General features: G+C 43.5%; 1 protein-coding gene across 1 annotated transcript in view; it reads left to right on the plus strand.

The window, feature by feature from the left end:
• The first annotated feature begins 6616 nt into the window (after nt 1-6616).
• Abcd3 (ATP binding cassette subfamily D member 3) overlaps nt 6617-16170 on the plus strand; it is a 75321-nt gene continuing 65767 nt past the window's right edge. The window contains exon 1 of the mRNA XM_045138443.1: nt 6617-6760. Coding sequence (XP_044994378.1) covers nt 6651-6760 — 110 coding nt within the window. The 5' untranslated portion in view covers nt 6617-6650. The remainder of the gene's footprint in view (nt 6761-16170) is intronic.

Here is a 16170-nt window from a genome sequence, read left to right on the forward strand (position 1 = left end):
AAGCAAAGGCTGGGCAGAGCCTCCAAGCAACTCCACATGGCTGGGTAAGAAGAGAAGGACAAGGACCAGACTAAACAAAATATCTTTAAGGGCTGGGAGTATGGCTTGCTCACTAAGGGGTTCTTGTTTTCTTGCAGTTTGTTTTTACTTTCTTTTGTGGGCTTACTGTGTTGCTCAGGCTGGTCAGATTCCTGAGCTCAAGTGAGTCTCCTGCCTCGGCCTCCCAAGTAGCTGGGAATACAGACATGGGCTACCTCACTTGGCTGTATTTTATATGTAATTATTTATTTCATGTATGTGTATGTATTCATATGTATGTGGGTGCACATATGTGTGCACACATATAGGCCAGTGGTTGATACTGGATATTTTCCTCAATCACTCCCCACTTCATTTTTTCCTCTTCTTTTTTAAAAATAAATTATTTTTTTATTTACTTGAGAGAGGGAGGGAGGGAGGGAGATCGAGAGAGAGAGAGAGAGAGAGAGAGAATGGGTACACCAGGGCCTCCAGCCACTGCAAAGGAACTCCAGACGCGTGAATCACCTTGTGTGTCTGGCTTTGCATGGGTGTTGGGGAATCAACCTTGGATCCTTTGGTTTTGCCTTCAAGCACCTTAACTGCTAGGCCTTCTTTCCAGCCTTTTTTCATTTTTTTTTAATTTATCAATTTATTTGAGAGAGAGAGAAAGTATGTGTGCCAGTTTTGTTTTGTTTTTTTTAATCACTGTAAACAAACTCCAGATGCACATGCCACTTTGTTCACCTGGATTTATGTGGACATTAGGAAACTGAACCTGGGCCAACAGGCTTTGCAATCAAGCATATTTAATTGCTGAGCCATCTCCCTAGTCCCCCATTAGTAGGTCTTTAATATGTTTTATAACTTGTACAAAGGAAATAATACAGTATGAATTAATTTACATCCAAATTACATTATAAGCCAGTTTATATCTTTCCTAAACTAATTACTATATTATATAGGCATATTGATGGAACCACACTTGTATTTTTTAAATTATGCAAGTAAAAATAATATAGATTTCATTTACCTTGTTTAAATTTTTTTCATGTTTAAATTCTTATCTTAAAACTTCTAGTATCATGTTTTATTCACATGTCAAATTTTAGCAATTTTGGGGATGGGACTGTAGTTCACTTGTCTACTATGCAAGAAGCCCTGGGTTTGATCCCCAGATGGCCCAAACATGTAATCCCTATCACTTAGGAGGTGGAGGTAGGATGATCAGAAGTTCAAGGTCAACCTTGGTAACAGCAATTGAGAGGTCAACTTGGGCTACATGAAACCCTGTATCAAAAAAAAAAAAAAAAAAAAGTAACAATATTCCACTCTAGCAAGCAGCACATACTGGAAGAGAATTTGGGATCGGGCAGTGGACATGTATCCTATGAAGACTGTGGGAGCAGGATCTCATCTTGGGCAGGGGACTGTGCAAAGTCTTATTTCTGGGAAGGAGATATGACAGAGTTCTGAGAAGTCCCCAGTCACAGGTGGGTCCTGGGTGGCTATTTGGGTCCTTAAAGGGGGATATTGCTATTGAACTGAATTATTAGTTAGCTTTATCAAGACCTACGAGCTGTGTCAGGTTGGACCCCACATATAGGTACATGGCTGGGCACTGAACTTCTGAATAGAACACCAGGACCAACTGCAGTATGCTTTGTACCTGATGGAGTTAACAAATGAATGGAATTGATCATGCCAACAGGGCACAGTAGATCAGTGAAGTGAAATTAATGTAAAGATCACAGTAAATGTCTGGAATCATAAACTTCTAAGTTAGCCTGACTTATTTCTCCCTCTTTTAGATTCCCATATAACTCAGCATAGTTTTTCTTACTTGTCTCCTTTGGTTCTTGTGTTTGTGTCCGTATTTTTCATTTAAGAGGGCAGGACTATTTAATTTGCTTCTGAATTCCTTGTAGGTAGGTTCTTAATACATGAATCCTAAGATATTATCTTGAGATACTGGTTATTGTATTTGTCTCTTTCCCATCTCTATTTGGAGAACAGACATCCATGCTTCGTCGGTATAGTTGCTTCACGACTTTTGTATGTCAAAACACGAAATGAGACTGAGGCTTGGGTCCTACCAGAATCTGAAAGGGAGAGAGCTTTATTAAAGGATGAGTAGACTTGGGAATGACGACGTTAGGGTATGAAGGAACTGGCATTTTGGGCAGAAGGAATAGCATTTTCCAAGGAAGACTACAAGATTGACTAGGAATGGCATTTATTGCCTGGTGTGGGGAGTTCAGGAAGGTAAGCAGAGTTTCTATCATAACTGGTTTCATTTAGATGCTAAGGATGTTGGAGTTTCTCTCACTGGTAAGTAGTGAGAGGTGTCCTCCTTTGCATTCCACTGTCATTTACACCAAGTATGAAACATGCCTGTGCTTCTGACTTTGGGTAAATATTATCTCAGGCACTTGGCCAGGAGACATGAGTCAATTTCAAGTTTTCTTCTTATTAACAATCATTACATGTAACTTAAATTCACAAAAAATTCTTCTATTTGTTTGGTGCTCCCTTTGCTTAGTTGCTCATTACCTGTTTTTGTTGTTTGGTTTTTTCCAAGGTAGGGTCTTGTGATAGCCCAGACTGACCTGGAATTAGTCTCAGGAGGGCCTCGAATTCACAGCAATCTTCCCAGCTTCCCGGGTGCTGGGATTAAGGATGTGCTCCACCATGCCTGGCTACTCATCACCTTTCACCTTGTTTATTTCACATATCCAAAGTGATGGTGTTGCTCGATGTTTTCTCCTTCTGTCTACCCTTTGCTCTGTGAGCATGATCCTCTCTCATCAAAGCTGAGGCCTGCCTTTTCCTGTAAATCAGTATCATGCCTGTCAGGTTTCCCCTCACATATGAAGAACATCCCACCAGATTACCTTGGCACCTCCACAGGTTGATTTCAATTAAGCATGTCAACCTTTTCTCTCATTTCATACTCTCCTCTGAATCTGTCTACACCAGGCTTTGATCTCCAGGTTTAGTCATCTTCTTTAATCTGCTACATATGTTCTTATTTCTTCATCTTTGCTCCCAGAATATCACTTTCTAAATCTTCCTTCTACTGAGTCCAAACTATTCTCCAGTCTGTGCCCCCTATAGGCCTGGGGACCTGAACTACATGGTCTCAGCCTTCTTTTTAATGCTTTTGGGGCAAGTGCTCTAACCACTGGGAAATATCCCCAGCTACCCCTTTTAAATTAGGTTTGGTCATCAGTTTCATAACAAATCATCTCCAATGTTCTTTATTTTTGTTAAGTTTTTATTTATTTATTTTTTGGGGGGGATGGGCATGCCAAGGCCTCCAGCCGCTGTAAAGGAACTCCAGACACATGTGCCACTCTGTGCATCTGGCTTATGTGGGACCTGTGTAATTGAATCCGGGTCTTTAGGCTTTGCAGGCAAGTGCCTCAACTGCTACGCCATCTCTCCAGCTTTCATCTCCAAATTTAATGGCTTAGCATGATGAACATTATTATCTATCCTGTAGTTTGAATTAGGAGTTTAGGAGCATCTTGGCTGAACAGTGTGCAGGGGCTCATTCATAAACTTTTTGAAGGCTTCATTGGGGACAGCGGTCTGTTACTCACGTGGCTCACTCACTTGACTGTAAGGTGAGGGCTGTCTTGTCTAGGGCTCCCTCAATAGAAAGTAATCCAAGAGACCAAGACAGAAGTAACAATGTCTGCTAGAAGTTGGCCTCAACCATCACATATCATCACCTCACTCCCTGGCAGCTGTCATGTGATGGGGATGACACAAGCAAGGGAAAGACTGTCAGGAGGCAAGTACCTCAGAGCCAGGCTGACAAAATTTTCTCAGGTGGCTTTCTGCATTCCCTATGCTCCTAATCTCCCTGCCCTCAATAGCTCAAAATCTTTAAAATTCAGAGCTCCTGGAGACTGCTTAACAAATGCCACTTTCTCTCTCTTTTAAAATAATTATTTGGGGACTGGAGAGATGGCTTAGCAGTTAGGCGCTTGCCTGTGAAGCCTAGGGACCCTGGTTTGAGGCTCAATTTCCCCAGGATCCACATTGGCCAGATGCACAAGGGGGCGCAGGCATCTGGAGTTCGTTTGCAGTGGCTGGAGGCCCTGGTGCGCCCATTCTCTCTCTGCCTCTTTCTCTCACTGTCTGTCACTCTCAAATAAATAAATAAAAATACCAAAAAAAAAATTATTTGGTATTATGCAGTGTGAACCTAACAAATTGCTTTGGTTGTCAAAGAACATAGCACCAAGGACTTTTGTTCTTGAAAATCCTACACTGTCCAAGACTTTTTGTTCGGACAGTATATCAGTGAGAACAGAATATACTCTTTTGCTTAAGCCTTTGAATTATTAAGTCATTTTGATTTAGAGATGTGATCCCAATTTAGAGAGAAACAGTTTATAGTCACAATGTTCTGTATTAATTTAAAGTTTATGTTTCCCAAGAAACAGAACTTTGAGTGTACTTCTTTTTGTTTCTTTGATGCAACTCAGTTGAGTATACTTCTTAATTTAGGTTTAATATCACATGCGAATCTGGTTTGTTTTGGGTCTATTAAGCATGGTTTCATTTATAGCTTATTTTTCTTTCTCTACATGTAATGCTTTATTTCATCCTTTAGAGGGTCATGGACCACACACAATTCCTTTGCTGTGTGGTGTCCCTTTTGGCAGCAAGTTAGTAAACCTAACTTTGTTGGGTTTTAGGTTTGGCCCCAGTTAGACAATTTATTGGAAGGGCATATTAACAATTAAAATCTCTTGCAGCTTTCATAACTAATTTACTTATTTTTCTTTTAGGAATCTCCCATGCTTCTTGCATAAGGAGACTGAAGACTATCTTATCAGTGGGCTAGTCTTAGCCTTCTGAATGTTCTAAAATCTCTTTCTTTTATAGAGGGCTTCTGCCTAGTCTGAGAAGCACTTCTTGGGTTATGAACTCCAACATGGTACCATGGTTCCCAACATTTTTACATCACTCTGCAATTCACTAGCTGGTTAGTAAGTTTCCCTCTGTTCTGTTTGTGGACTTCTTTGGTCTTTAGAATTCAAGTACAAAATTGTCATCTCTATCAAGCCTGTAAAACAGCTACATTTTCTTGTTTCTAATTCTTGTATCTCATTTGTTTCTGTGACAGTTCTCACACACACGCGCGCGCATGCAGAGTTGCTGCTTTCTACCGCCTTCCGCAGAATAACTGTTCATTCTTGTTTCCCCAGTGCCAGGCACAACTAATTACTTAAATGACTCCTGGGGTAATAAAAATGTCTCTATATGTGACATATGGAGAATGTGATAGAAGCTCCACATTATGTAACTTAGAATTGACTACTGAACACCTGTATACACACACACACACACACACACACACGCACACGCACACACTGTGTCTGGTCTTGGCAATTTGATGTGTAACCTGTACTGGCCAACTACCAATTTAACAGTGAGAAAACACCCGAGGCACTACTATTTCATGGCTGCTTTAACATGCAGGCAACTCTAAAACATGTATTGTGTGAGGTTTTATGAGCTTACATCCTAACACTTGCTTTTGCTAGTTTCTTCAAGAGAACACAGCCATTCATTAACTTCTTGTGTATGCACTAGGCTAAATGCTCGGGATAACAATTTTGCAGGGGAGGGGCGGGACAGGAGAAGAATGCTGTAATCTGTAAAAGCCTTTCTGATTCTGGGAGTAAGGCCAGCATTAATACAATGTACGACTGTTAATTCTGAACGTCCCTTTGCAAAGAACAGTTTTTTCAAACTGATCAGACCTAACATAAAGAAATACATTTTATATCCCCACCCGCGACACATACTTACAAAAATAAAACTGGAATAAAGATTTCCCAAAACTCCCTGTTTTGTTTGGTCATGCACTCTGAGCCTTTTCTATTGCGTTATTCTTAATAACAAGAAATTTAAAAAGTGGTGGCTGGGTTCTCCCAAATCGATTTTACACTCCCCTAGAGCTCCTGTGGTTTGGCTAGGTATCCATCCAGTAGCTGATGTGCAGTCCTTCTCACATCTCCCTTCGCTCCCAGGAGGTCGCGACGGCTCCGTGTGCCGGCAGTCCAGTGAGAAAACTCGGACACCGGGCCGCTCCCCTCCGCCCAAGGCTCCTTCAAGAGGGAGGTGCCCACCTATCACCCGAGGAGCAGGGCCCACTGAGTCCTCGGCGCCAGCCTGGCCCGCTCTTCCAGTTCTTGTGCAAGCCAGGGTGTGTTTGTGTACCCTGAGGAGAGTCAGGCCCAAGCCGGGGCACTCCCACACCTTGGCAGAACCAAGGAGCCCGAGAGCGAGGAGCAGCCACAGTCTCCGAGCCGCGCTTTCCTCCCGCCGCGTTTCCGGCGAGTCCGCGGGGGTCCGCGCGTGCGCAGAGCGGGTCTCGGGAGCCCGTGGTCGGCTCGGCGCCCTCGCGCGCTCCCGCGGAGCCCTAGCCCGAGGTGGGCTGCGCGCGGCGGCGCGCGCCAGGGGGCGGGGTCACGCGCTGGCCCCGCCCCCGCCGGCCGCCGCTCGCCTCCCAGTCTCCCCCGCGCTTCCTGCACTGAGGCAGTCGCCGCCGCCACGCCGCCGCCGCCTCCGCGTCCCCGTCCCCGGCTCGGCTCGCTCTCCGCGCTGCCATGGCGGCCTTCAGCAAGTACATGACGACGCGGAACACGTCGCTGGCGGGGGCCGCGTTCCTGCTGCTCTGCCTGCTCCACAAGCGGCGCCGCGCCCTCGGCCTGCGCGGGTAAGGCTGTGTCCGCGCCGCCGGCGCCGGGCCCCGGGCCCCGGGCCGACCGCTCCCGCCGCGCTCCTCCCCGCCCGCCCCGGCCCCGAGTCCCGGAGCCCCGCGGGGTCAGGGCGGCCGCACCGGGAATCTGCTCCTTCCATGTCCCAGCCCCGAGCTTGTCGGTGTCGCGGGCGGGCGGGCGGCGGCGGAGGAGGAGGGCCAGCCGGGTCCCCAGTCCCCTCCAAGCCAGCCTCCTTTCGGTGCCAACTTTGTGGGCGTGTTCTAGTTTTGCCGTCTCATCTGCAGGCGCACCGCGGAGGCTGTTCTTTTGTGGACGCGGAGGTGGTGGTGGGAGTCGAGGGTGACCCGTGGCACTCGCCCGGGCTGGGGCGCTTGGTGTCTGAAGTCCCCGGGTCGAGGCTGGACGCCACTCCCGAGGAGTTGCTGTGCAGAGTCGCCAGGGGCAATTCTGTGCTTCTCTTTCTGGGGCCACTTGGCATGGGTTCCCTTCTACAGTGGCACCTCGCGCGCCCTCCTGGAGCCGGTCGCCCTGACATTTCATCTGCCAAAGGCGAATGGGCTTCGAGGTGTTGGGAGGACAAAGTTCCATCCCTGGGCTCTGTAGGTGAAAGGTGAAAGTGTGCATTAGGTGACGATCACGGTCCCTGGGCACGGGCACGACACGCCAGCTGCCTCCGCCCAGTAGAAGCCTGATGTTCTCATTGAACTCTTGGGAGGTTGTGAGATTAGAGGAAAGAGAAGTGTGTGTTGAGTGATGAAATTACCGAAAAAAAAAATCATTTCCCTACCTACCTTCTGCGAGTGAATCAGAAAAGGTGACTTCCCAAGCGTCTTTGCTAGTCATTGGACATTTCGTATCAAATCTTAGCATTATTGCTTTCCTGCAGTTTATTCCCTCAACTTTCGGGGCGGATAATGTTGTCTACTGCTTTTGATTTCCCTGAAATATCTAGTAGTAGAATTGGATTAAAATACTAACAGTTCTGGTACCCTTTCTGTGATGTACGTCCCCCTTTTTGTCAGCTTTACCTTCCGTACAGTCTGAAGCGATACCGTTTGCTTTCCTTTTAAAATCAACATAAAACATGCTACTACATTGTGGATATTGCTGTGCCCATTCGTCTTTCTTCTGTTTAGTGACTATTTTTTGTTTGTTTTTCGAGGTAGGGTCTCACTTTAGTCCAGGCTGACCTGGAATTCACACTGTATTCTCAGGGTGGCCTCGAACTCTAGGCGACCCTCCTACGTCTGCCTCCCCAGTGCTGGGATTAGAGTCATGCACCACCACGCCCGGCTAGTGCCTTTTATTTTTAAGGATTAATTCTGGAAACTATTAAACACATTTTTCTATTAGATTGTATGTTTTCTGAATTCTTCTTTGCAAATGTAGTATGCAAACAGGAAATATTAAATACTTTACTTGAATTACATTTTTTGTAGTGCATAGAGCAGGCCTTTGCTACAGGAGAGAGAACTTGAGGACAGCCATCAGCGCTGACTTTGATGACTTAGAAATTTTGTGGACGCACGTGCCGGTGTGTGTGTGTGTGTGTGTGTGTGTGTGTGTGTATGCCAAGTACTCTTGCTGCTGCAAATGAATGCCAGTCCGGTTTTATGTGGGTGACTGGGGAATTGAATCCAGGTTGGCAAGGTTTCTAAGCAAATGCCTTTAACTTCTGATCTGGATCCCTAACTCTTTTTTTTTTTTTTTTTTTTGTTAAGGTTGTTTTGCTGGAGTATTATGTATTGAAAAGTACACATCTAAATGTAAAGCTTAAGTGAGTTTTGCAAGTAGAATACACCCGCAGAGTCAGCGCCCAGTGAAGAAACCAAGTGTTACCAAACCCTCCAAAACTCTGCTCATGCCCCCTTCCAACCAGTCCAAGGCAAGATTATTGAGTAAGGAAATTTAAAATACATTTGAATGGGAAATAGTAGGAATAGCAGCAAAATAGTATAATTCAGCTTGTCCTACTAAATAATTGTAGCTGTTCATTCACTGTTATAAAATTCTTTGAATATCTATTTGAGAAACTGAACTTTTTGGAGATTGGATTATGCAACAGGTAATTTACTGAACTAAAGAGTATTGTTAATCTTGTGCTTTGGTGTGAGTAGCAAAGTCTTTGTTTTAAGCATGAAGTATTTTAAGTATGCGAATACAATATAATGAGCAGATAATGTGAGCTAGAAATTACTGAGATACAATGAATGAATTGATTGAAATCATTAAGAATGGAATGGAGAGGGCTGGTGAGAGGGCTTAGCAGTTTAAAGGCACTGGTTTGCAATACCTGCCAGGCTACGTTTGCCTGGGTTCAACTCCCCAGCACCTGGATGTGTATGGAGTTCATTTGCAGCCGCAAGAGGCTCTAGTGCACCCATACACACACACTTACACACTCACTCTCTCTTTCTGCTTGCAAATAAATACAAATCAAAAAAAGAGAATGACATTGATTCTTTTTACTATCGTATATTCCAGGATTCTAATTCTTATTTTTCAGGCACTACCTTTGGTTTCACACAGTTTGAAGATTAGAAAATTCTAACCTATTTTGTTGGCCTTTACATATATTTGGTAACTGGACTAGTTAATTTTAACGTCTAGTGCTTAATTAAGAAATTTGTGGTTATTAGATTCTCCTTGTGTCCATCTTGTTGACAGTAAATTTGTCTTCGAATACATATTCTTTTACAATTGAAGAAGGACTAGAAGTAGCAACACCACTTCCAAACATGAGAAGAAAGAACAACTTAATTATTCTGCTATTTGAAAAATTTAACAGATGTTTTTTCACCCAGTGAACTCATACACACACTGTAATAATAAGATTTCACACATGTTCAAAGTAAATATAGTAATAACTCCCTCATTCACTTTACCCAAGATGTGTCAAGAACATTCTGATATTGTTTCATCTGTGTTTCTTGTTCCCTACCCCTTCTTACAGATTTTTAAGTAAAATTTACATAAACTACAATGTATAAGCCTTAGTTACATAGTTTTCAAACAAATGGATACACTTGTATAATTCACCCTTCTTACAAATTAGAATACTTTCACCTCCCCAGAAAGTTCCTTTATATTTATTTCTAATCATTTCCACCACTTCCACTTTAGTTTTGCTTAATCTTACATTTTATTATTTGTGGGGGAAGTGGATGCTTTTTTTACTCATGAATTAGAGCCTTTATTCAGTTCAAATGAATTGTCTGTTTCAGAATGTTGTATTGCGGTGCTATGTCCCGTAGGACACAGACGAGCATGCGTGCACATACACACCATACGTTTTTAAAGAGCCTCTATTTTTGTTAGGGAGAAGAAACAAGCACAAAATGTTAAACATGTATAATGGTGACAGAGTGGAGTGTACTGGAAAATGCTAACTTGCCTGTGCTCGTGATTTGGTTCTAGCTTGCTTCTTTATACTTATCTACCCATGTGGGATTAGCCTGTCATTTATGAGTCCAGCAGGTCTGCCCTGCCCAGCCTTTGTTAGGTCTGATTGTGACTCTGTCATCCCACTACTTTCCCCATTCTCTTAAGGGTGCTGTTTTTCAGACTCAGCCCATTTAACAGTGGTCTCTGAGTCTTCCCTAACTCTGTTGTAGATGATGTCCGTGTTCTTTGCTTTGCTGATGTAATAAGCATTCCTCTTCCTTCATAGTTAACACTGTGTTGTGTTGATTTCTTTTCTTGGCTTTTGTCCACATCAGACTGAATTTCTTGAGGTCATGGATTATGTCATCTTTATTTGTTTATTGATTTTTTTTTTTAAGGCTAGCTCAACAGACTGGCCTTTTTTTTTTTTTTTTAATGAGAGGGAGAACTAATGTGCCAGGGTCTCCAACCACTGCACTCAAACTCCAGACATGTGTGCCCCCTTGTGTGATGTGTGACATTGTGTGCTTGTGTCAGTGTACATCTGGCTTACATGGGACCCAGAGAGTCCAACATGGGTCCTTAGGCTTTGCAGGCAAGCGCCTTAAGTGCTAAGCCATCTCTCCAGCCCTTGCTTGATTTTCATTTTATACCATTCTAGAGATCAAACCCAGAGCCTTGTGCATGCTAGGCAAACACTCCACCCCTGAGTTGGGAAGCCCCTCAGCCATCTGTCAATTCCTGCTCTGGATGTTTCCTGGGCAGGCAGGTTCTGGAGTGTTGAGGTGGTGTGGGGTAGCTGAGGAACTTCTGTTTTGTTTTCAAGGCCTCAGTCTGGCCTAGGCTGGCCGTGAACTCATGTCAGTCCTCCACCTTGGTCTCTTGAGTGCCAGGACTACAGGCATGGGCCACTACATGTGGCTTCCCGTTGAAGAATTTAAAGGTTAATTGACAAGCATTGGGAGGTGGGGCTAGTATGAACATGAACAGAGACTTACCTTCATAGAGATGATGATGTGTGCCTGAGAGTCATACAGTTTTAGTAGTAGGAAGCCAGTGAGCCAGTTTCATAATGCTGGGAAAGGGTCCGGTGTACGTTGCCATAGTATTTTACTCACTTAATAATAAGCCTGCAAAATAAAAAAAGCAGTTTCTTTCCTTTCCCTTCAGTGCTTGTGAAAGAAAGTTCGGATTTCGCATCCTAGATTTCAGAGCTTGCTTCTATCTGGTCTCATCTTACCTAGCTAATCTTATGTGGTATTGCCTGCCAATGGGTACTCTGTGTTCCAAATAGGCCACGTTCTGCACGATCCCTGCACGATCCTTTGAGCTTTAGCCATGCCTCAACTGGAATTTTTCTGTGTCATCTGTTCTCTAGTTTTTAGTATGCTTGGAGGGTTAGAGCAGGGCACCCCTACATGAAGTGTCAGCTGCCGTAGATGTTCTAAGTGGGGATTCTCCCACTTTGTGCTTCAAAAAGCACCCATGTAAGTGCCTTGTCTGTTGTACGTTACCATTCACCGCTTTACCTGTGTGACCCGCTGAGTGCAGAAGCCCGTCGCTACCCCCATGTCTTATGCACTGTGGTCTATCAATGGTGGGGTGCGACTTCCTCCTCAGATAGTTGTGAGGCAATTTCTTACGGTTTTTGTTTCTTTAAATCACATCTTAAGTCTCTGCTTCTCTGTTTTCGATCCCTCTTACTTTTGTCTCCTGAACTCTCTCTGGCATGTGCCTTGATTTCTCTAAAGTGTAATCTAGTTCTATTGAAAAATTGGGATGATTGTCAGAAATTATATGCCAGCACATTCTCTTACTTAAGTGTTTTGGACGTTCCCACTACTGGAAATTTCTTTGTGATACTCAGCTGATACTCGGCACCTTACAGTTTGATCCCCGCCTCGCCCCGGCCCGATCCGACATTTGCTGCGCCTTCCCTGTTTTGTCGTTTGGATGTCCTCCCTTGAGCTTGTACCTTTACTTCCTCTCCACTGTCCTCTAACTTTCCTGCCAACTTTAAGTGCATCTTTTCACCTTAAATCTGTTCTTGTAAATTAAGCTCCAGAAAGGCCTGGCATCATTTGTGTTAGTTTCACAGGTACATGGAGTTTTGCACACTATTGTCATGAGTCATGCAAGGGACTGGAGGGCAGAAGACCCTTACGATGAACCATGGTAGATGTGCACTGCCCCATTGGGGTTCCTAGGATAAAAGGAGATGTTCAAGGAAGTATATAGGTTTTATTTATCTATTTTTTTGGCTTTCCTTTGTAGTAGCCCAGGCTGACCTGGAATTCATTGTGTAATCTCAGGGTGGCCTCCAACTCATGGTGATCCTCCTAACTCTGCCTCCCAAGTGCTGTGATTAAAGATGTGCACCACCATGCTCGGCTGATTTTTATTTTTTAAAGAAAGCAATGCAGCCAGGTGTGGTGCACGATTTTAATCCCAGCACTGGGGATGCAAAGGTAGGAGGACTGCTGTGAGTTCGAGGCCACCCTGAGACTATATAGTGAAGTCCAGGTCAGCCTGGGCCAGAGTGAGACCCTACCTCAGAAAAAAAACATTGGAGGATTTGTCAGCAAGAGCAATTGAGGCAGAGCAGTGTTCTGAGAACTGCACAGCTGTAACCGCACAGCTGTCTGTTCTGCTGGGAACACTGGTACAGGTTGTTAATGCTAATTGCAATCCTAGGTTTTAGCACATTAGCTTCCTTGGGCAGGTGTTGGCATTTGTGTCCCATCCACCAGTGCTTTTTCAGATGTCACATTGCTTACTTCCCTCCCTGTTTCAGTCACTCATCAGGCTTGTGAGACCTAGTACCCCTTATACTTATGTCATGTCCCTTTTTCTAGTTATACTTATGTCTGTAGCACTTACAGTTGTCAAATATGCTATTTATTTTATCTGTTTATCTTATTTATTATATGTCTGTGCTTCTAGGATGTAAGCACCGTGAATATAGAAATTCTTGTGTTTTGATATTGCTGCAGCCCTAGTGGTAAGAACTGTGGCTTACACATTGTAGGCACACAGGAAAAAGATGTGTTGAATGACTCTTGGTACTCAGAGATAATCATTTCTTAGGTCATTGGTTACTGTTGTTTAAATAGCAAGGTTTTTTTTGCTGCTTTTAAACATTGCTATAAATGTTATCTTTAAGCATATTTTCACATTTTTAGGAACTGGGGCCCTGTAAATCTTTTATTTACTTATTTGACAGAAAGAGAGAGAGAAAATGGATGTGCCAGGGCTTCCATCCACTGTAGACAAACTCCACATGAGTGTGCATCTGGCTAACGTGGGTCCTGGGGAATTGAACCTGGGTCCTTTGGCTTTGTTGGCAATACCTTGACCACTTAGCCATCCCTCCAACTCCCATCTTCTTTATAAGTTCAGAAACATATAAAAACCCATTTTTACCATTATTATTTTATGACCTGCTTGCATGGTTTCTTCTTTCTTCCTTTTTCATTTGTGGTGGTACTGGGGATTGAATCCTAGAGCTTTATGTATGCTAGGCAAGCAACTATTTTACCACCTTCCCCCCTCCTTTTTATAAAAGACACACCCTAATTATATAATATAGGATCCTTGCACCTCTGCTCCTCAGGTGCTGGGATTATAGGCCTGTACCACTGCACCTGATGCCTATACTTTTGATCACTAGCAGAGCGAAAATTGTTAAGGATAATGAAAAATTATTCATAATGCCATAAGCATCATAAACATTGCTTCATTTTTTACTCATTTATATGCAGTTTTGGCTATAACTACATTTTGTTATTTTAATTTGAAACAAATCCTATATTTCTATGTGACCTGTATGATTATTATTTGGCATGACTATCATACTTTACCTTTATGTATTAAGAATCTATTTGCTTCTGGAATCTTGGGTTGCTTTTGTTTTCTTTTAGTGTTTGAGATGGAATCTAGAGCCTTGCACGTACTAGCAAGGGCTCTACCCCTCATGTACGTCGTCAGCCTTGCCTCTGAAAGTTTTATACATAGTACTCTGTGTTTGTGGCTGTTTCTGTCTCTGCCAAACAATTCCCTTAGAATCAACTGCAGAGATAGAATGAATAAATGGAAGGTTACACACTTCCTTAGTATTGTGGAATGAGTATGAACATTGTGGAGCTACACACATTACTATTATTTTTTCACATATGTATGATATGCATATATATGTGCTTACGTGTGAATGTATTTCTGTATATTAGTGCATATGTGTGTGGAAGCCAGAAATCAACATCTTCCTCAATCTCATTTTTCTAAGATCACTAGATTCCGCTAGACTAGCCTGCCATCAAGCCCCAGGGTCTGCCTCCTCGTTCCCAGTGCTGGAATTCCAGGCATATGTCACCATGCTCAGCATTTTAGGTGGGTGCTGCGGATCCAAACTCAGGTCTTCATACTTGTGTATCAAGATTTTTATCTGCTGAGCCATCTTTCCAACCCCACATTACTTTTCCTTAAAGATTTGTGCCTTATTTGCAATACTGTGAATGAGTGCTATATAATTACTATTTTTAAAATATATTTTATTTATTTATTTGAGAAAGAGGCAGAGAGAGAGAGAGAGAGTGAATGAGAATGGGCGTGCCAGGGCCTCCAGCCACTCACTGCAAACGAACTCCAGATGCATGCACCCCCTTGTGCATCTGTCTTATGTGGGTACTGGAGAATTGAACCAGGATCCTTTGGCTTGGCAAATGCCTTCACCACTAAGCCATCCCTCCAGCCCAAAATGATTTTTTTTAAACTTTTTTTTTTGTTGTTATTTTTTATTTATTTATTTGAGACCGACAGACAGAGAGAGAAAGAGGTAGATAGAGAGAGGGAGAGAGAGAATGGGTGCGCCAGGGCCTCCAGCCACTGCAAACGAACTCCAGACGTGTGCGCCCTCTTGTGCATCTGGCTAACGTGGGTACTGGGGAGTCGAGCCTCGAACCGGGGTCCCTGGGCTTCACAGGCAAGCACTTAACCGCTAAGCCATCTCTCCAGCCCCAAAATGATTTTTTTTTTTTTTTTGTATTTTGAGGTAGGGTCTCACTCTGGCCCATGCTGACCTGGAATTAACTATGTAGTCTCAGGGTGGCCTTGAACTCATGGCTATCTTCCTACCTCTGCCTCCCGAGTGCTGGGATTAAAGGCGTGCGTCACCATGCCCAGCTGTGGTGCTTTTTTTTTTTTTTTTTAACCAGCATCTTCATCTGGATGTGTAGATGGTTTGGCATACTGGGGTAGCACGGTCGTTGAAGTCGGATCTGCGTTCAGATTGTTACTTTGCCATTGGAGATCTGTGGCCTTGGCCAGTTTCCTCACCCTGCCTGAGCCTTAGTAGAATAGGGATAATAGTATTCACTTAATTTAGCAGTAGAGTGGTGATTAAACTGGAAAAGATGTTAGATCAGTGCTCATTCATAGGCCATCACTATGCTTGCTAATGAAAAACTCAAGAACTACAAAATATACCATTGTTAACATCTCAAACATTGCTGAGTCTTCCTAAAAATTTTCTCAAATGTGCTTATAAAAATTACCTTTCTGAAAAGCCAGATATGGTGGTGGGCACACACTTCCAAGTCTAGAACTCCAGAGGTAGAGGTAGGAGGATCCGTGAATTCAAAGCCAGCCTGAGCCTACATAGTGAATTCCAGGTCAGCCTTGGCTACAGCAAGATCCTCCCTTAAAAAAACAACAACAACAAACCCAAACAACAATAACAACAACAACCACAAAACCTTACAAATAGGCTTCAAAATTGGTAGAATCATTTCCTTTCAGAGTTGAAGAGTTTTACCAGACATGGCATCAGGTCTTACAGTTTTTTCATTTGCTGTTTCCTGAATCGGATACTGTGTATTTCTCTTACGTTGCAGTTCCTTTCTTCCTGCTGGAACAAAACACCCAACAAGAAGCAGCTTATGGGAGTGAAGGGACTATTTCAGGCCTACTGTTTTGAAGGGAAGCTTCATCATGGCAGGGAAAGTATGGCATGCACTGGAAGCTGCTT

This window comes from Jaculus jaculus, chromosome 19 (assembly GCF_020740685.1).
Source record: "Jaculus jaculus isolate mJacJac1 chromosome 19, mJacJac1.mat.Y.cur, whole genome shotgun sequence".
NCBI classification, from domain to species: domain Eukaryota; kingdom Metazoa; phylum Chordata; class Mammalia; order Rodentia; family Dipodidae; genus Jaculus; species Jaculus jaculus.